Raw genomic sequence first — 22,020 nt, 5'->3', positions numbered from 1 at the left:
TATGCTGAGACAAAAGTGATTAAAGTGTTTGTTTTGAGTCCCTGTGCTTGTAGGTTTTTAGAGGTTTTTTTTTATGAAAGAAACAGATGGTGTATTGGAACAAGACTTTAACCACCGCGCACGCCTGAAAATCTTTGTTTACAGATTTTGTAAGACGTACTTGAAATGCTTGCATACTTGCAAAATGTCACATTATCGTGCAAAAAGTAGTTTCTACTTTGATAGCACAGTAACTGTAAAACATGCATCTGTAAAATTTATCTGTTTACTTTTGAACCGCTTACCCGCTTTCCCTCCAAGTGTTTGAGTGGACGCAAAAGGATTTAATTACTCCGGCCTTAAAGTCTGCGCACAGTAATTTGCAGTATTCTCCCGTCGAGACATGAAACAAAAGATGTATGTTAAGTTGCCAGACTGATCACTACCTTTTTGCTCTGATAAACCATATGGGACCCCTGTCCATACAATACACACTGGACGACAGAGTAATTTCAGGCCGTACATTATGCATTGTATATATTGCTGAATAAAGTTGGTCTGAGTCAGCCAAAACAATGCTCTGATATAGTCTCAATAAATCGGCGATTTTATTTTGTGGGACCTGCCGTGACCGGCCAAAGTCAAAACAGACATTATATTTTCGTACCAAAATTTAAAAAATGACAAGACCTTCCAGCATCACTTTCTGCCTACACTTGTCAAATTTACAGTCTATCATTTAAATTTAGGCGGGTATAATTATAGGATGTGTCGCCGACTTTAAATCATGTAATGTCTTGTCTGCATTGTAGATGGTGCTTTCAGGTTCTGACACTACATAGACCTAAAGTTTTCAAGGGCCTGTGGACTAAAGTACATATGATGTTTATGGTAAGTCTCCCTTATTTTCCATATCTTCTGACCTTTTCAGTGGAAAGTTTGATATTCACTTTATCACAGCCAGTATCTCTATAATCATGTTCGTCATCACATGCAAAAAAAACTTTGTCTTTACCAGTTTTCAAAGTACAAGAATGGATTTTCTCCAAAATGTGCGTCCCCCCAAAAAACTGGCAAAGTGTCTTCCTTCTCTCTTGCCGCCAATGCACAATGTATTAGAGAACCCCGAGGAACATCATGCTCGATATGGTTTTTGCATGAATTGTATACAGCTTCTTTCCTTCTCCTTTTAAGGTGAGGGTAAGTCACCTAGTTTCAAGTTTTATTGGGGTTTTTTAGTGATCAGTTTTGCTTTTATACGTGAAAAAGTGACACGTGCAAATTGTCTTCAGTGACAGTGTCATAAAACCATAGACACTCTATTTTTTCTGCTGTCGTTGATAAGTCTGATCTTTCATGATTTGTCAATAAATGCATAAATATTCAGTGGACGAGTCATTTACTTGGATAAATCTGTTTTATTGCATAAATATCGCTATTACATAGAATACTGACTATACAAAAAATTAGGAGTATGGTCTCGAAGATTGAACGGAAGAAGAGAATTATGTGTCAACTCATGTGGCTAATGTTTTTCAAATGCAAATAAATTAAAATTAAAATTGAAATAAATTAAAAACTATGATGTAGCCACCCAGACTGTCCTACAATACTCTCCATGCAAATGGTCACTCTGGTGTAGATGATATATGAATCTTCGTTGTACTCAACAGAGATAACGGACTATATAGCAATGGTAATAGTACCGTCCTTTACCAAGGTAGACACGCAGTGAACAGTAATAGAGGTAGCAGCTACGTTTCACGCGACCTAGTAATAATAACGAAATTAAACAAAAAATATGTATATATTTCAGAGAAAGTGAGGAAAGTGACATTGATTTTAATACATTAGCTGAGTCAAGTATCAACATTTTGTTGTAACAGGGTACGGATTAGGGCATTCAACTTTGGAGATGATTTTACTGCAATAAGAAGGGTCTGGTCCTCTATTCCCTACTGTAGAGAACTGATAAATTAAAATACTCTTGCAATGAATGAATTAAAAATGGCTTTTACAAACTTCACTACATTTGTACAGCATGTACAGATCATGGACACTATACATGTTGCTGATTGGAAAGGAAAACTTGACACACATGATTGTTAAGAAATGAGGTACATATCTTCCAGCAAAACGACCCATGTAGTGAACAATTCCCGCTGTAGACGGAAAGCTTGTTTTGAAAAAAGAATTTCCTATCCAGATTCGGGGGCTTCCTCCAACAAACTGTACGACTCATCGGACACCTTAGGCATTGCAATGTTTTATTTTGTAGCAAAAGCGGCGGTCGGACAAAATCTAGCATTAGTATCACCTATTAGAGTTCAGTATGGTGTGGTTCAAACTCGACAGCAGTTTTCAAGTCTATGGATAACCACTTAGGCATTTATGAACAATACCAGGAACTACTCACCTTGATCTTGGTGTCCGTCTTCAGCAAGAGTCAGCCAATAAATATTTCTTCCTTCACATTTCTCTGCTATTGTTTCACCCACGACAGCTCGGTTTTTGATTGGTCCACCAGCAAGTACGTACAGATCATCATCTTTGTCTCCTTGTTCTTGTATTACATTCTGTAGTATCAAATTAAACGATTTATGACGTTTAGCTTTCTTGAAGACTTGAGTAGAGTATACAAAGTATAGTACAGTACAGTACAGTACAGTACAGTACAGTACAGTACAGTACAGTACAGTACAGTACAGTACAGTACAGTACAGTACAGTACAGTACAGTACAGTACAATAAAGTAGAGTAGAGTAGAGTAGAGAAGAGCACAGTACAGTTCAGTACAGTACAGAACAATACAGGACAGGACAGTACAGTACAGTACAATACAGTACAGTATAGTACAATAAAGTAGAGTAGAGTAGAGAAGAGCACAGTACAGTTCAGTTCAGGACAGTACAGTAGAGCACAGTAGAGCACAGTACAGTACAGTACAGTACAGTACGGTACAGTACAGTACAGTACAGTACAGTACAGTACAGTACAGTACAGTACAGTACAGTACACTACACCACACAACACCACACTACACTACACTACACTACACTACACTACACTACACTACACTACACTACACTACACTACACTACACTACACTACACTACACTACACTACACTACACTACACTACACTACACTACACTACACTGCAGTACACTACACAACATAGGCCATGGGCTAGAGGAGGTCTACGTGCACCCCCACCCCCCAGAACAGATTTCATTCAAAGCATTGCATTTTTTTATTATGCCAAGCTAAAACAATTGGTAGAATTTGAGATTTACTGTAATTTACTATGTTAAATTTTGGGGTATGGGGTAAGTTTTGGTCATATATCACAGAAAGTGTAGAAGATATTGCACAGTACAATATATCATCTTAAAAAAGAATAAATTTCCTTTCTAATGATACCAAACAAGTGAGGTTATGTTAAAAATTAAGCTCAGCACATGACTTACAAGAAGACAGATTTGACGAAAATGCATTTTGATTGGAAAATGGTGATTTTGCGGTACCTTTCAAAACATGACCATAACAGCTATTGCATCCCTATATTTTTCTGTTAAAATTCCATTTCTTATTTTAGGGATCCCAAGGCTTCTGAAAAATACAGGTTTGTTATCCTGTGGGGGTGCACGTAGACCCCCTCTAGCCCACGGACTAACAGTTATGCTAAGCTGAGCTAAGCTTAATTTATTAGGTTAAGTCCGGTTTTATAGTCAACGGGATATAAGATTGACAACGTCTGATGTGGAAAAGACATCATGCATTAAAATGCATTGGTTTCGCTTTCTGAATTCTTAGGCATGGAAAAGGATTTGTTTCCGTTATGACCCCGAATCATTTCGAGACGTGAACTGAGAAGCGCCTCACCTCAGACCCGGAGCTTTCAAGCCTCGATTTCAACTCTGCTGGTGGGATGTTCTCACCACTGTTCAACGGTTTTACGTAACACGAGTCACCGTTCCTTGGGATTATGCCTTCCAGACCCTGCAAATGTTATAAGAGGTGTTGAAGGAAAGACTTCACATACATATTACTTCAGTAATTATTTGAACAGATTTTTACAGATTTCTACCAAAATCTTTGGCAAGAATCGGACAAATGGCAGAGTGTTGGGCCAACTCTAGATTATTGTTGACTTGTCTCGATTTCAATAGCTGAATGAGCAAATCTGACGAAAGTTTAATCTCTACAGTCGCAAATATGTGTGGGGCGACCGATCGGCCAGCGGCAGCTCTGGAGCAAATTGGTGGAGAAATATTTACATTACAGAGAGACAATTTCCTATTGCATTAACATCATTTAGTACTCTCACTTTTCTACTCATCTTAATCGACTTTGATGTATTTAGGAGTAACGGGAAAAATCGACGTCATCAATTCCGATAAAAGTATATATGGCAATCACCTTCACGGTGATAAATTATTATCATCAAAGTAAAGGTTATCTTACCGCATCAAAATCTTCAACGACCTCCGCATCATCAGAGTCAACAGTTTGGAATATTTCTATATTCTTCTCTTCATCAATGATGATTGTGTCTTCTTTCTCGACCCCATGGTCGCTGACTTTGATGGAATACGTATTTTCCTGGGGTAAAATAAACCAAAATTCAGAACAAATACTATCGAGGATTGATCGTTAATTCGTAAGGTATCAAACGCTATGAAAAATCAAGCAGCTCTTTCTAAACAAATTTCACATATTATTTACAAGTCAGTGCCAGTTGGTTAAAATGTCAAACAGTGATCCTTGGTGACAATGTGAGAAATAATCATCAAATCTTAGAAACAGCATCTAAGCCAATTTGCCCGTCTTGTTTATGTTGATCTGGTATATGAAGTCTTAAATTTGTTGATTAAAAAATACCTGTAAGCTCTCACGGCCACCTTATCCACTTCAAGTGAAGTAAGATTAGATTATCGGTGATTGAGTGGCCAAATCAAAATGAGAATGTCTATGGGAATCAACATACTAAATTAACAGAAGTTGCTTTGAGATTAATTATTTTCCTTAAATTTTCACAAAGATATCTGCACAAATCGCTCACTGAGTTTCCAATATCCTACAGATTCGAACAAATATGAAAGAGGCCATTTCAAAGAATGCGCGAACCGAAGAGTTAACGGGCCAGACCTTTCCAAATAAAGATTTTGAGCATAAATTAAATCAGAAATCATGTTAAATCCATGATACACTCTCGCCAAATCGCTCACCATTTCAATGTAGTATTTGAAACATGTGTCGTAGCTTTACATTTGTCATCATATTCATGTCTTAGCTCTTCGTTAGGTCGTTACACTAATTACCGACCTGTGACGTGCATGCATGCATACATGAATATAATACATACATACATACATACATACATACATACATACATACATACATACATACATACATACATACATACATACATACATACATACAACAGACAGACAGACAGACAGAGACACAAACGACAGATTATAATTATTTCGTAAGCTCCCACTGTTACATATGTATATATGGGAGATCAAGACGGGTAAGTTAAAAATGAATACCTGAGAGTCTTTGGTAGTTGAATCTGTTGGAGCGGACAAAACCACGCCTGCGAACAGACTTGCAACAATGATCACCAAAGTTTTCATCTTGTCTTCAATGGTTCAGTCTCTGTTGATTCTTCAGTTCGATCGTTCTACCTGGAAAATGTGGTGAAGATGGAGTCTCCGCCACTCTTATATACACTTACTGGTCTACACGGATACCCATAAACCACTTCCTCAATGTTTCGGCTCTAAGGATATGCCTTCGATTTATGGCAGTATTGTTCATGTCTGCCCTTTCATCCTCACGTCACGCGTATCAGGATATTTACCCACAAAGTTGCGTTTCGTTTATTGCTATGTCCGCAACTCAAATCACGACTTTCAAACTCCTGTCCTTTTCAAGACGAAGAAAGGAAAATTCTTGAAAAGTATATTACCATACCATATTCTTAATTAATGCAGTCTGTCAAAACATGTTATCGAAGAAAAACATTCTGTTGGCTTATGTTGCAAGCTTGTTACGACAACGAGTCTATGAGTTCACTGACCGCAAAGATTAAAGTATACAAAAACTATATCAGAGCAAGTCGAAGGTTAATTTGTTCTTTTAAAGTCAAGAAGTTTGCATTTCGTTTGTGATGTGAACAAAAACTCAGAGAAATATTGTTAGTTACAATTATACAGCTTGCACCATGCTGCATTCACCGGATTAACTTTGACAAAGTCAACAACGAACACGCCAGCAAGGTATAGCAGTTTTGACTTTGTTTAAGTTAATCCGGTGATAATTTGGTGACAGCGTCCACAGATTAGTAATTTACCCTTGCTTACTTTGGCGAATTAGGCAATCAAACGCATCACATAATAGACGCAACACAGAGACAAAACTTCGCGTGAGATTGTCAAAGTGCAAAAACGTGACACGACGAAGGAGAAAAAGAAATTGTTACAAAACATTGTTACAAAACCAGTGCTAACATGAGACCAAGACACCAAAGGTTAGCAGTATCCTTTATTGGCAATACATATCACAGTCTATTGGCAATACATATCACAGTCAAACGTATTAACATAAAATAAACCATAGCAAGAAGAACCCTGTGTTAAGTCTAAGATACCCCTATCCCCACCCCTGCCCCTGCAGGCCTCGACATTAGCGGTAGTCCCGCATCCACAGACTATTAACTTTTCCCCCGGGGCAACCAAAACCCATGAAATAGTAGCCCACACGGACTACCAAAGCCTGGGACACGAAATTACTTAGTGTGCGACATGATGTTGATCTCTGTGAGATGACCGATGCTCATATACAGTCAATGCAGCTGAACACAGAAAGGACAGACTATGACTTGGTTATGCAAATTGAAAGGCGACAGTGCAGTCGAATTTGTTGCGACAAACTATCAATAAAAATATCATTATCTGAACTGAGGAACTTAGATGACAGGCTTGGGAAATGATGGCCAATAAAAATTCATTTTCATAGTTATTTACTCACCATCAATCACAATTAAACACAAAATTATTCAAACTGCAAAGAAAAAAACTGTCGGGTCATCCACAAATTACGCTTTCCGAAGTGTACGAGATCATCCCGTGATAGTGTACTATGATGGAGAAATATAGCCAAAATTGCCACGAAAGTATTAGGAACATGACTCAAGCTATCATCCTAAAATTCATAGCCAACTCATTTTCAGCCATGTTGTGTTTACACGTGAAAAGTCGTTGTCATGGTGAACATAAAAATTTGCATTTAAACTCCGAGTCTGCGTATGTGTGAATAGCTCGTCAAACTTTGAGGCGTCACCGTTGTCCACTACACATGCTATACCGTTCTCCTAAGGCTATGATCTGCGGGTATTGATGTAAAATGACTAGAAAATTCACTTTCTGGATAGAATCATGAAAAATAAACCTTTGTCTAGACATAAATAAAAATACTCATTACTAAACAAATTCTTCATTCATGCATGGGCTACCAGACCTTGTCACTGGGCTACCAATTTCAGAAAATGGTAGCCCAATGGGACTACCAGGAAAAAAAGTTAATTTCGAGCCCTGCCCTAGGGATGAACATTTTGTGCAGCCCGCTATGGTGCGTTCCTGATATCTGTCTTGTTTTAATTTATCACCTACACGCCCTTTGAAGAGAATAGCTTTTTCATATAACTTGTGGGAGATAATGTATTCGTCCTTGGATGTCGCTGCTTTGGTTTTTGGACAGCGATACAGTGTCAAGGTGAAGATGGCAGACACGTATCAGCTGTGTCTTTCGGAGAGATTAAACTTTACTCCACAAATGGATGCACATGGATGCTACTCATAGCACTGTGTTACAAGTGCCATACCTCTCAGCCAGTGTCTAACGATCTGATAATAAGTTTATCGTTTCAGCAACGCAGTTACTTTTATTACGGTCACATTAATAAAGAAGGCCCAGTAAAGAAGTAAACACGATAGTAAAGAATGGATGGCTGAAAGAAGTTATCAATATGGCAATAAAACTCGAGGGAATGCTATAGGAATTACCAAACATGCACAATACGCAACATTATCAAGTTTACTTTCGGTGAAGAGAAGTTTTCAAAATATGGCTGTGTAACGTATTGTACAGCTACATCTGCCTATAAACTGAAGCGAATTCATTTTCTAATCAATTACAAAAAGGTTTGTGCCCAGCAAACACTTGTTTTAGGTATGTTGTTAATATGTGAACAAAATCGACGATCTTATGTTTCAGTACAATATCGAGGGGATGGAAATAGGCATTACGCTCGCGTCAAGCTGAATACCAACTGCACCATCCACTGAAAGATTGATCAAACACCGAGTTGTAAAATTTGTCGAATTAGGTTTTGGATCAATTTTACTCGCTAATCTCGACATTTTTAACGTATCAGTCACGGTTTCTTGTCCGGAATATGTTCATTACATACATGACTAGTTCAATATTTGGATTAAACGTTTTGTGATTCCGCGAAAAGTTTCGTGAATATGAAGGGTCAGTGACGTCAGAGGCAAAACTGGTTTTCCCCTCAGATTTCAGTGCGAGAGTCGTATCCGTCTGGGCATGTGTGTTTACCTGAGTCATGGCCAGTCAACGACATAGCCTCACACAAGACGCTACTCACATCGTGCCAACGCCATCACTACACAATAAACGCTTCAAATCTGAATGTTATAGCATGGCAATAAATTATATTCGCTTAGATCGTATAATGTGACAGGAAGTCTAACTCAAAAAGGACACTTTATTTAAAGGACGATTTTATATCCTCGTGAAAGAAAGAGTAGATATATGTAAATCAGTATTTCTATTTTAACGTGATGAAGTTAGTTTGTAGTAATGATTTTATTATGTCATGTAGTAGAGTTTGATCTCGTATATATTTTGTTTTACCGGTTCGAAAATTCAAACTTTTTTCAAAAAGTTTTCTGCCGACAGATGCGGTTGCTATTTTTATGTTTGTGTGTGTCTGTTTGTCTCTTATTCGTCTGCCCCTTGTCTTGTACACAATGGCTTGTTCTTTGTCTGTTTACTGAATTCAATATATAAATCGTTTTGTGTTTTGAACAGCCAGAAGCAGTGGCTGTTGACGACAAATTGCCGAAGTAACTTTTGTATTGCGTATGAATTTCATATGAGGTTGACCTGGTACAGTAGTGTACTATCAAAATATATAAACGTAATCGCACAAAAATCACTTCTAATTAAATCACGTCGTCTTGAGTTCATTTATTAGTCTGAAATACCGTGAAACACTGTAGTCGGTGCGATCATGAATTGGTATTAACAGTTAATGTCTTGCCTTACAAACTAGCCCCTTATCGCAGTGAACAATGAAGACACCCAATGATAGAACTTTGAAAACAACGATTACAAGTTTGGTCATCCACACAATGACAAATATCGATCAGGATCAAGTCTATTTAAATTGATATTTGCAGTCGAGGATGATACAAGTTTTACTATCAAAATAATTGTCAGACCAATTTAAAAACAAGAACCAACTAGAGTTCTGGTAAAGTTTTGCCACGTTAAAGTTCCAAGGCGAATACAGATTTCTTATATTTCTCTGAGTCGTGCAACCGTTCAAACTTGGTCTATTAAATTTAGGAGGTTAAAGTATAGGGTTCCCGCGGACAAACAAATCTCTCTCTCTCTCTCTCTCTCTCTCTCTCTCTCTCTCTCTCTCTCTCTCTCTCTCTCTCTCTCTCTCTCTCTCTCTCTCTCTCTCTCTCTCTCTCTCTCTCTCTCTCTCTCTCTCTCTTGCTCCCCTGCCGGTAAAAGGCAGGTAGGGGTCAAGCAAACCCACTTTTCCACATCAGCAGATATAGTTTATTACACTGTATTGACCAGTACGGTCAATGACGCACCAGTGTCTTGATGCAGGTCGAGAAAGTTCCGCGTTACCTACTTTTGACACAACTCCGGTAACCTCGGATTATGCGACATAATGCGCTGTAAAGCGACTTGACTACCTTCAAGTAGGCAAGTGTTTGTTTTACCAAGAGCGACAGAAGTCGTCGTAAATTCGTTATTCTACATGTATGGAGCATGTCTTCATTGGCATGTCATTAGAGCGTGTTGCCTTGCCAAGATATCGCTGTCAAGTAATGCAGCTTTGCCTGTATAGACTGGGAACGGGTTAACATATCCTCACTCATACAAAGCTTTTTTATAGCCTATACCAGTGGTTAAATTAAAAGTGTTTATGGCAGATACGAAGGAATTTCATGACGTCCGCTAGCTCAAACGGATTAGTACTGTACGCAACCCCTGAATCACTCGCCCGGCTATTTCAACATCTGATTTTAAATCGGTAGTGAGGCGACTATAGCAGCTGACGAGAACGGCAAAGGATAAACAAAGACGGAAACATCCAAATCTGTACATCTGATTTTAATCAGATTGGATATCTACGCCAGATGAAAATAATCTGACTTCAGGTAATGTGTAACAGGTTTAACCTTAGAGTGAGCGCAGCGCAGGAATATATGCGATCGACAGACAGCGTTTTCAATACTACGACTGGTAATATACAGTAAATATACATGACGACATAGAATAAAGTTTCCTTTAAGAAATTGTCTCTATCCGTCATTGCTTTGTCCAATGGTTCATAATTTGTTGCACAATCTACAAGGGATCAATGGTTAAAGAAAATAAAAGTACCTCAATCGTGTTCTGCATTGTATTTGCATCTTTTACGCCCATCGATAGCTTATGTGTTTCACGCCTGCATGGTTGAGACGAATGGTAAAGAATGTGTAACCAATTGCAATCGCAATGCGAAACTGGTGTGAGTGAACGCAACTACGAAATAGATTGCAGGATCAGTGATCAATTATTCATTCGCAGACATTGTCTTTGCCAGCATCGTCACAATCATCTCATTATCATTATTATCATCATCATCGTCATCGACGTCGTCGTCGTCGTCGTAGTGTTGTTGTTGTCGTCACCTTCACTAAGATCCTTATCAAAGTGTTTCTAATTGTTTTGCACAGTTTCATTGACCGAAGGTGATCTTCAAGCTCTTCAAAGAGTTACTATAATCAATTTGTTATCCCATTGAAAAATCTTCAGACACCAAGTGTACATTAAAACACCATGTGGTGCTCCTTATTTCACTTAACTAACAGTACTTTCAAGTGGGAGTATAGATGCAATCGTGAAGTACCCTATCGTTGACAATCGTGGTGTACTCCGAGTCTATCGGTGACAATTTTGGTGGAACCTTTCGATGGCAACTGTGGGCCTATCGATGGCAAATATTGTGGAGTACCCTATCGGTGATAGATTGTGACGGAGTAGAATTAACTTTCGATCTGGCGGAAAACTTGAAAGCCATTGGTCTCTGTACTTTTTGTGACTCCCTATCTTCCTTCAAAAACATGCAACCAGGCTAATTAATAAAACATTTCCATAGATCACTCGATGAAAATTGTTGACAAAATAATACGCTAAGAAGGTCGAAGTTGTGCATAACTATACGATCACATTAAAAAAAACTACAGAAGAAGGGACTTTATGCTAGTTTTATTTAAATTCTACGCTAATTTTGCAAACATTGGTAAGTAATTTTGTAAACATTGGTCAGTAAGAGTATATCGGTAAATGTATTTGAACGCATGCAATAATTTCACCGGAGACGTGTTCTTCACAAATTGTGGTTACTCTGATGATTTTTGTGGAGTGTGTTGAGAACAGCGATAAATCACGGATAGAACTGTAGTGATATCGGCATTGGTCAAGATAAACTGCAGATTTGTGCCTTCCGTTCAATGAAGTATTCTTGGTCGACAAACTCGGGAAACGTGAAGAGTAAAAACTCGGGGCCAATCGAGTTGAGAGTTTCGCTCTACAAAACAACTCTATGCTCGCCTCTTTATATACAAATTCTCCCTCAGTATTTTGACGGTTAAAAACAAACATTTTACGAAAGATGACGGAAAATGAATGTTTAATCTTGTCCGGTTGCAAGCAGACTTGAGATGGTGCGTAGTTAACCAGTATTTCGGGATATTTCAAGAGGTCAAACATTTCGAACTCCTTTTCATATCAAAACAAAATTCATGAATACAAGGACAATTAAAAAGAGCGACTTTGTCCCTTTAAGCTAGGGACTTGACTTCATTGGAATAGTGTGACAGTCATTTCCAACAATCTTTGAATGCTAAACTTCGTACAGATATTGCCAAATCTGTCGAATTCATCGTCTCCATATATTAAACTGTACACCCCCGCCCCCCCATTCCCTATAGAGAGGTCAGCATATCACCATTGATAACAATGCGTTTGGGCAAGACCATATTGGTGAAAGGGACCCACGGGAACCGTTATTGAAATTATGTTTGAATTTTTTTTGAATTTTACTGCTAAACTTTGGAAGCTGCAAATGTAAAAAATGTAGGGAACCAAAATATATTCGGATCACCCATACTGAGTGTGAACCATTTAAATCCCTCACTACTACCCAAAGAACTTCCAAATCCCTAAGAATTCCTCCCTCTTCCCAAAACGGCCAGATCTTATGTTGGAAAACCACGAACCCTGCATATCTTGAGACAAGGACAAAGGAGCAGGAATAGGGGAGATGAGCCGTGCAAGATACAAAATGTTGTCTGCATTTCAGGCAGCTGCAGCGAAATCTGACATGAGATGCCCCGTGTCTGAACAAATGCCACTATATCACAACCAGTATCACTTTCTGGAGGTGCGAATATGGCATGAAGTTGAAAGTTCAAAGTTGGATGTAAAATGAGGCATAACTAGGTGCTGAGATTTCTGCAGATGCGCTGAATTCTCCTGCAGAAGCCATAGAGAGGACACACCCAAATAGAAGTGTACACACATACACACATGCACACTTATAACAGAAACAGGCTGACAATCTGATTGTGTATAACTCTTGAAAAAGATTATTATATCAACTTTAATATAATCTTGAACATGCAGAAAGTACATGAATACTTCCACAGAGAGCAATCACTGCTGAATAAATCTTCCTGTTGGTCCGTTGGCACTGTTGATAACGAGGCATTCTCACATCCATCCATACTGTAATACCCTCAGCACACTTACATGCACACATTTGCCTTGGCTCACACACACACACACACACTGTATCAGTCCAACAGTTTCAATTGTTGAAGCATACCTAAGGATAATTTTCGTGTTGAATATTAGTACAGATTACAATAAGGGAAGTTGTTCATCAACACCATACACTGTAAAAGAATCACCCCAGGTATAACATTCTTGTGCAGATACTCAAAAACAAAAAAGGCATGTCCATTCTCAATACAGCTGCATTTTTCATCACAATTTTCTACACAGAACTTGTTAAAAATCAATATGAACATATTTTTCAAGGTAGCAGACCAACCATAAATGACGCTTTCATCGAATTGTTCCTCTATTGAGATACGTCCCTACAATGATGCTGAATGGACACAATGACAAAACAAAAGGTGATAAATACCAATGGCTTGAGGGCGCCATTCAGTAAAGCTTTGAGGGCCTGGGTAGGGAAAGCTCAGTCCTGTCTGTACTTATTTTACAGATACACGCGACACACAATGACGAAATACATTTTTTAAAAAAGAGTCCTTTAGCTTGATGATCCACCACCCACTGACGTACCCAAGGTTTCCGCTCGTTTGATTTCTTGCGTAATCTGTGTCAGGTCCATGATGAAAACTTGAATCTGTGTGTTTCAGAGAGTTGAAAGACAGAAAGAGACAAACAATGTTGTTGAATGCATATCAGGTATGTATAAGATGATGCTACCATATTCCCATTCATTAGCTCGACCATCAAAACCCCCACTCTAAGACACTTACAAAGAGATAGACATTTGATTGGACTGAACTATGATTTTGTGATGAACCGGTTGACAGTACAAGTTTCAGATATTTTCATCCATAGAGAAGGGTTCCTTTGAAATTTAAAAGCACTGAAAATGTAATCAAGGAGTAAATAAAATTTGTAAAAAAATCTCGTGTCTACAGCACAGAATCATCTTTTATTTTCGTTTGTAATCTGCATTTCAACTGTTAAGTTTACTTCAACAACTTTTTTCTTTTCTAAATATCATAAGTAAACTTAGATTTGTTTAAAGTTTGTAATCACAATCATTCATAGTATGTTGTTTACTTTGTCTCAAAGTGGTTAGGTAGTAAAGTTCTTAAAGTAAAGATACCAAGGCGACAACTGGTATGCATTTATTCATTCATTCATTCATTTTTCTGCAGACTCCCAGTGTCTCACATGTCTTTGGACAAAATTTCACTTTGCCATCACCAAACTATCTCCCGTTGAAGGATTATGATTGTTAATTTGTGACGATGTGGAATGTGAATAAAGGTAAGCCTTCTGTTATGGGATGATTGCTGCCTGTTGTCATGACAACAGGGTAGTACCCACTCACCTTACTCAGTTGTTCTGTAGTGTCTTCTACAAGTTGTTGCTGTTTCAAATGTCGGTTGACGAGCATGAACAAGTTGTGCGTTGCCCTGGAAACAACAGAAAATCAAAAAACCACACAGTCAGACTGCTAAACATTCAAACAGATTTCAAAAATTATAAACAGAAAATGCAGTTATTCTTGGAATAGGTGTGGTACTATGCGATTTTGGTGGGGCAAAGCATTAGTACGTTATTGGAAAGACATTTGACCTGTGTAAAGGTTTGTGTAGAAAGAAAAATCTCGGACAATAATTGGACAAAAACATTTGTGTGATTGAACTATTACTTTCTTACTTGTCATTTGGATGAAACTTTTGTCCACAATACAGAATTATACTTGCTATCTTTCAATGGAAACATGATGCAGTTTTTAACTGTATTAATAAATGAAGGTACATACTGGTGTGGGAAGCCCCCAGGGAGACAAAATGTTACTTTTTCTCAATAGGTGAGTCAACAACTGCTGTAATTTACAGAGATTTTTCAACCGAGAGCGCACTTACATTTTGATTCTACCCAAAAGCAGTGTCTTCTTAGCGGCTGTGTTCTTAATATGGGTCCACACAGATTCCCTGTTGAAACAAGACAAATAACATTAACCTCTCACATACACAGTACGGAACCAAATTTTTGTAAGAGCCTAGATTTTTTATAGACAGTGTGATAAACACATTTCCAAAGGCATGTCAAATCAATAGACAGACTGTAAAGTGAAGGATATCACGACTGGTTGAGATAAACATCTTTACAGGTAAGAGACTTTTCTGATGGAAAAATAGGCAGCAAAAACAAATCAACTGCAAGTCCATTTTTTCATTGTCATGCTAAAAATGGAACACTGGCGAGTAATGGTATTAGATGCAGAGATCATGCACAGTGTACTTTAACCCTTTCACCACCATGGTTTGTCCCAAATCCATTGTTTTCTATGGTAAAGTTGGACCTGTATATAGGGAACTGGGAGTGAAAGGGTTACTCAGTCTGGTGTTACACAACTCTATGTTATTGACTGCATATAGGAACATTTCTGCCTGTCAATGATGAATAAAAAGATACTTTCTCATGTTATGATTCTATCCTTTGTATTGATATTTTCTTGTTAGATTGACTAAGTTTTTTAATTATTGGGAGTTTGACTCCAGATAGATCAGTTGAGATAGATGGATATTTCTGGGGACACACTTTAGACTGGCTCCAATTGCTTGGCTTTTCTCAGCAGGAGTTACTAGTGGTTGGCCATTGCGTTAACCCAAAGATCTACACAACAGCCTACCACTAACACAACAGTCTGTTGAAGTTGATTTCTTCATTTTATGCTATTTTGATACTTATATACCAACAGACTTGACAGAATATTGTATGTTTGATGCCAACTTTGGCCTTTGTGTCTAAATGCAGAATCTAGCAACTAGACAGCTTAATTCAAATGCTTGTATGTCACTAATATACAGAGAACTTTACAAATGGTACATGTATGTCGACTAATTTTGTTTAAAATCATTTACTTTCAACTCTGCATAAAAATATAATGTAGCTATCACAAGTCACATTGCAGGTCAATGGACTGAAATTACTGCAGCACCACATCACAAGGCTCTAGACAGATGGATGTAACCATGGAAACAAGATGTTGGTGTGTTACTAGTGATTTGATCATTAATATCCCATAGACATCACAGAATACATGGTTTGATCTTTCAGATCCAATTTTGCAATGTAACCAATATTTTGTCCAGTGATGCACAAACATTGTTTCATAGTATTATTAATCCTATTCTGTTCACCCCAATGACCAGTGAACGAGTCCACAATCACCATCACAAACAATGAGTTTGGGTCAAACCATGGAGGTGAAAGGGATAAAGTATGTGTATGACATTTAAAAACAAAGAGTGACAGATTAGATCATATTGACCTTACATAGCTGACACGTCACACGACCAACTCCCAACATTAGGCCATCTGCAATGAAACAGCTGCATTCTGATCCGTGTGTTCATGATAAATAAAGAATAGACATACATTATATGTGGAAGCGGGTAGAGTGTCTAGTACTTACCATTTGACAGCCTCACTCTGTGCTCTGTCTAGCCTTGTTTGAAGATTGGCTAGTTGGTTGTTGTAATTGAGTATTTCATTGTTCTTGTCTTCTGTAAATTTGTGTAGTCTGGTCCTCTCTGCTTCTACGGCTTCCTGGTTCTCATGGTCCTTTTCTATCAAATCCTGTCAGACATTGCACCAAATCATTATAAATTCTATAGTTATATACAATGATTATCAGACAATGATGCAAGTGAAACCAATCACACAATAAATAAAAAGGGTACAGTTCATGATTATACGGCCAAAAGAAAATTATTGTGTGATTCTGTTAACATGCATTCAGGTAAAAGGGTATGTTGGTTATGAATTTTCTGTTTTGGGTTTTTTAGTTTTTCATGTGGTACAATAAAGTGCACATTTTAAAACATGCGAAAAAAAAAAGGTTGCTAAGGGTCAGAGGTTTTGTTAAGGGTAGGTTGGGTTTGTGGAAACATATTTTTTTCTTTTGCCTGTTTTCTTAAGAGTTCTCACATTCTGAAAAGAGAACACACCAACCATGGATGATGAACTGTACACAGCATTGACGAGTCAAAAGAAGAAATTATAACACTCCTCATCCGCAGTCTGTGTTCTAATTCACCAATTAATAGTCACGTGGGATGCATCCTTTTTGTGCTGATCCACGTAAACGACGTCATCAGGCATTATTTGTCGGAACTGTTGCCTGCCAGGCATCAGCTCCGAAAAATGATGCCCGCTGAAGTCAAAAAAACATTGGCGCATGCGCAAACTGGAATGTAAACAAAGATGGCGGCCCAGCGAAACGATAGTCGAGAAATTTCTCGGTTTATCCTACTTTTCTGAAGAAGAACTGAATGCTCTGGTTTCCAACAAGGACTCGAAATCGAACTAAAACGATAATCAAAAGGTGCATTGAACGTTTTGCAGAAGTATTGCGACCCTGTCTGGAAAAACTTTTTTTTGCCGAACCACTTCAACATATTACATCATTCATGCGAAAAGTTTTGTGTATAGTACGTTCTTATGCATGGCTACGGATGGGGTGTGTTATAAAACACATATTGACTGGCCATGCGGGCGACAGCATACGTCTTTAACTCCTCGGGCCTGTGAGTCACCCCCAAAAACAGACTGTTTCCTGAGGCTATGGGCCGAGGGAAACAGTCTGTTTTTGGGGGTGACTCACAGTCCCTTGGGGTACATACGTATGCTGTTGCCCTCATTGCCAGTCAATATGTGTATATTGCACCATTTAGTATAGACCTCTCTTAAGTAGATGAAGAAAGAGTTAGAAAAAAGGAAATGGAGACATCTTGAATAGCTGACATCTAAAAATCATTTCTGATTTTTCTGGATATTTGAAACAAAGAAAAAAAAGTCTGGAATCGCAGCATGAAGATTTAATTTTATGTTGAGAAATTACAATGTAAGTTCATGTGATATTGTACAAGTAAGTCTCACTAATAATACTGTTGACTTGTGTAAGTGTAAACCGCTCTACACATGGAAACATATTAAATACTGGCAAACTTTCGAAAGCAGAAATGAAATTTTTGGACAAACATGAGTACATTTTGTGAGGGCCAATTTTGAGAATTCAAATTTAACATATAGAATGTTATCCAGGTGAGTTTCTTTTAAAATCCAAAAATTTGCACAGTCACCCCTAATCTTTATTCTGGAGTAGCAAAGAAAAGAGTTGAGGTTCCCTTGTACGAAGCATTCAGCAAAATTATCACCCATCACCATTATGGTTTGGTCCTAACCCATTGTTATCAATGGTGATTGTGGATATGTTTACAAGAAAATTGGGGCGACCAGCCTGGAAACTTTCACTTTCATTACTACAAAATGAAAAGTTATCTGTACCTACCTCATGTGTTGCTACCAGAGTGTCATACCTGGCGATAATTTCCCTAATTTCATGAAACTCATCTGCTGTCTCCAGAACTTTCTCCAGATACTTGTGGAATATGGTGTGTTTGAATAACTTCTTAGCTAGTTTGTCCCTGGCTTGCTCCAACTCTTTCTTTTCTTCTAGAAGTCGGAAGATCTCCTTGTCTTTTGACTTCTTGAGATCTCTTTCATCATGGGCTTTCTTGACTGCTCTGGCTTTCTTGGAATCATTTTCCTGATCAAATAGAGATTAAGTAACGTTATCAAAACCGTTACATATGTGTATGCATATATGTATCTATCTTCTATCTATCAAACAGTGCCATTTCATGTTCGGACAAGCTGTCTGATCAGTATGTTTATATTTTGGGAGAGCATGAATCAACCTATGGGAGCAAGCAAATCTAAGTGCCAGGGTTTCATAACTGTAATTTATTCATTATCTGTCTCATTTGTCCTTGATGTTTTGTAGATGCACTATTAAACAGTCCTTGTAATATTTAGGAGTGTGTTATATGTTGCCTTATCATTTGTAGTTGTAACTGTTCATGTGCCTTTTTAATATTAGCTAAGATGAACTCAGATTAGTTACAGAGTAGTTTGACCTTGTGTTTGCCAATCAGCTAGCCAGTTTGAGGCATATCAGAGTACAGCAGACAATGGGTGTTGCATATTTAATGGACGTCTCTGAGAGAGTCCTGTGATATTGTTTGCAATTTGCAGCAGCACTGTATCTATTTCACTCCAGTCTCGGTATATTATCATTGTCAACTTATGAACACAATTGGACTGTTTGCTCAGTATTTGCTGCGACCAATACATCACCACAGTTTGGCCCAATCCTATTGTTTTCTATGACACAATGTGATCTCTATACACGGATATTGGGATTAAAAGTTGATCAATAACATGCTACAATTTTACCCTGGCACCACACCATAAAATTTGAGTGCAACCTTGGTTGACTTCTCGAGAGCAAAGTTGGATTGTGACAAGGAAAAACGTTACATTCAACATATGTCAATTGGTCCTACTATTGTTCACATCTATCTATATGGCATCAAGACATTGTCATATGAACTTTGACCTGCCACACTGCAGTATATTCATCTGCTGTACATTTTTTTCCTCTGGAGAAGCCTACCCAGGAATGTATACTTTAGGTAGCATTAGAAATTCCAACTTACCTTGAGGAATTTATCAAATTTTAAAAGTGATTCTTTCAGCTGGTATTCCTTCCTTTCAAGTTCTTCTCTTCTCTGTTGTAAACTTTCCATTTTCATTTGAAATTCCTTGAAACAAAAAAAAGAGGTATGAAATGTACAGTTCAAGCTATGTAGACTTGATAAAGAAAACATTTTTTTAAGCTCTGACCTTTCCTTTCAAAAAAATTAACACAAATATGAAGACATATTATATCAAATACCAAGCTGTCAGATCCAGTTTGTTGGACAAATAAACAAGGGTGATTTAAGCATTTCCATTTTACATGTATATTTTATGTACTTGATATCAAGAGTGAGTGAGGCATTCTGGGGGAATACAGGGACAAGTGGTAAATTTCAAATGCACTAATATTGACTGGGATTTCATTTCACCATGTGTCTTCTTGTGGATGTAATCTATTTTTGTTATATGGAATCTTATTGGATGTACTGATGTCATTAAATTTTCACTGGCCATGGATAATCCAAACCTGTGCATGACAATAATGACATTAAACTGGTCCAATAATCATTTACATTCAAGGTAATACATTACCAGGTCATCGACATTAGTGATGTTTGTACAAAAAAGATCTATTGTAGTCAGGGAGGAAGGGGATTGATATTTTCTTTAAATTAAATTACTGCATACAAAATGACACAAAATATTATATATTATTGCCTGAATACATGGGTTTATGTGCCCAAGAGCAGGTGACAATTTGCCCGACGCCAGGAGGGCAAATTGTCTCCTGCTGCGAGGGCACATAAACCCATGTATTCAGGTAATAATATTTTTATTACATGCCTCTTCAGAGTTTAATGCTATATGACATTTAGTTACATGCTGGACATTTTCAAACAATTTTACCATTATCGACCATCATCAAACAGATTTTAAGAAAAGTCGAAATAGCAGTGCGAGAATGGATATTTTACATCTAGCGTAAAGCGTCTACTTTGACATCGAAAACGTCGAAAGGCTTCACTGGACCGGGCAATCATGGGAACCGGTCAGTACATCGTTCACCGGCCCGCTAACATCCCGGATGTTCCTATTCAAATCAATGCACTGATTTGCACTCACATCGAGGCATGAAATAAATTGCACAGTTATATATTTACATAAGTATGATACTCAATCACCATTCACATTTTATTTTGAAATATTGGTTGATCAAAATATTGTCTACTTTTGTACAGAGTCAAAGATCCTATCTCATTGGTAGTTCACTACGTACAATCTTTAGTACACTAAGAATTTTTGGGGGAATATCTCCTCTAAGTTACAAGAAATGCTGAAGAGTCAAAGCTAAATGATGGCATTTTTATTCCTCTCTGATTGCCTTACCTCTTTTTGAGCAGCAAGAGCCTGTTCTACCTCGGCCATCTCTCTCCGTTTTTCTAACAGTCTGGTCGCTGGAGTCAGATGGTCATCCTCTCTTTCTGGCATTTTACTGTGCATAGGAGAAAAACCATAGGCACACATGACTTGTACAATTCAGTATCATCAACGACAATAAAAATGAGTTGTAATTAATTTGATAATGAGCTTTGTTCTTTTGGTTTAGATCAGCGAATATAAGTCTGGTTTTCGGTTTGTTAATGTGTTTGTTTTTCTTGTGAAATGAAAGAGATCTAAAAACATGTGAAGCATTGTAAAAAAGTAAACTTGTTTCATGCGTGCCATATAGTGAACACAACTTGTATATATTTCTTGTGCCTGTTCAGCTTCATATAGCATTGTTTCACAGTCCCTCCACAACAGGGAACAGTGAATTCTTGTTTCTGTCCATCCCCTGGCTGAACAGTGGACTACTGCACTGTCTACTCTATGGTTGAATCTAGCGCCATCAGCAATGTTTACATTTAATCTGTATATACACTGGTACCCAGTATAATATATGGATCGCATTGGCAAGGTAATGGGCATAACATTGATGATTTAGAAAACTGATTATTCTAGTTTACAGACAGAGGGAGACTCTTGATTTACAACTACTAGAAGTATCTAGAGCTAGTGGTCCGTTATCATAAATAAGTGATTAAGGCCGAGACTACCCAGTGAGTGAGCAAAAGTACTGTTGTTTTATCGTGTACGGCCGACCACAGCGTTCAATAACCATCACCACGATTCATAGTACGTCGAATTTTTATACTTACACGAGGAGCTTGTCCTCAAAAGTGGTCCTGAAATACTCTTCTAGACTGACTGTCCCCATGTTGTCGGTGGAATCACTCGACCAGAGCAAGAATAAGTGAGGAAATACGCGAGTGTGGCCACCCCTCAGTAAGAAAACAGGCGAAGTAGCCAATGCTTCGAAAACAATATGGCGGAGTTGCTAGGAGACGACACA

General features: G+C 37.9%; 2 protein-coding genes across 2 annotated transcripts; both read right to left on the bottom strand.

Annotated features, from left to right (window-relative positions):
* Positions 1-1,365: 1,365 nt before the first annotated feature.
* Positions 1,366-5,732, bottom strand: LOC139145517 (leukocyte cell-derived chemotaxin 1-like). The gene is made up of 5 exons (XM_070716747.1): positions 5,537-5,732; positions 4,446-4,583; positions 3,864-3,980; positions 2,396-2,555; positions 1,366-1,749 (listed from the first exon to the last, which is right to left on the bottom strand). The coding sequence occupies exons 1-5, from the start codon at positions 5,621-5,623 to the stop codon at positions 1,646-1,648; spliced, it is 606 nt and encodes a 201-aa protein (XP_070572848.1). The 5' UTR covers positions 5,624-5,732; the 3' UTR covers positions 1,366-1,645.
* A 7,194-nt stretch (positions 5,733-12,926) lies between these two features.
* Positions 12,927-22,009, bottom strand: LOC139145514 (coiled-coil domain-containing protein 42 homolog). The gene is made up of 8 exons (XM_070716741.1): positions 21,827-22,009; positions 21,015-21,120; positions 19,646-19,750; positions 18,436-18,693; positions 16,558-16,721; positions 15,002-15,070; positions 14,461-14,545; positions 12,927-13,737 (listed from the first exon to the last, which is right to left on the bottom strand). The coding sequence occupies exons 1-8, from the start codon at positions 21,883-21,885 to the stop codon at positions 13,642-13,644; spliced, it is 942 nt and encodes a 313-aa protein (XP_070572842.1). The 5' UTR covers positions 21,886-22,009; the 3' UTR covers positions 12,927-13,641.
* Between the last annotated feature and the right edge of the window lie 11 nt (positions 22,010-22,020).

The sequence above is a fragment of the Ptychodera flava genome, chromosome 12, assembly GCF_041260155.1.
Source record: "Ptychodera flava strain L36383 chromosome 12, AS_Pfla_20210202, whole genome shotgun sequence".
NCBI lineage: Eukaryota > Metazoa > Hemichordata > Enteropneusta > Ptychoderidae > Ptychodera > Ptychodera flava.
This window is presented reverse-complemented; position numbering and strand designations above follow the sequence as displayed.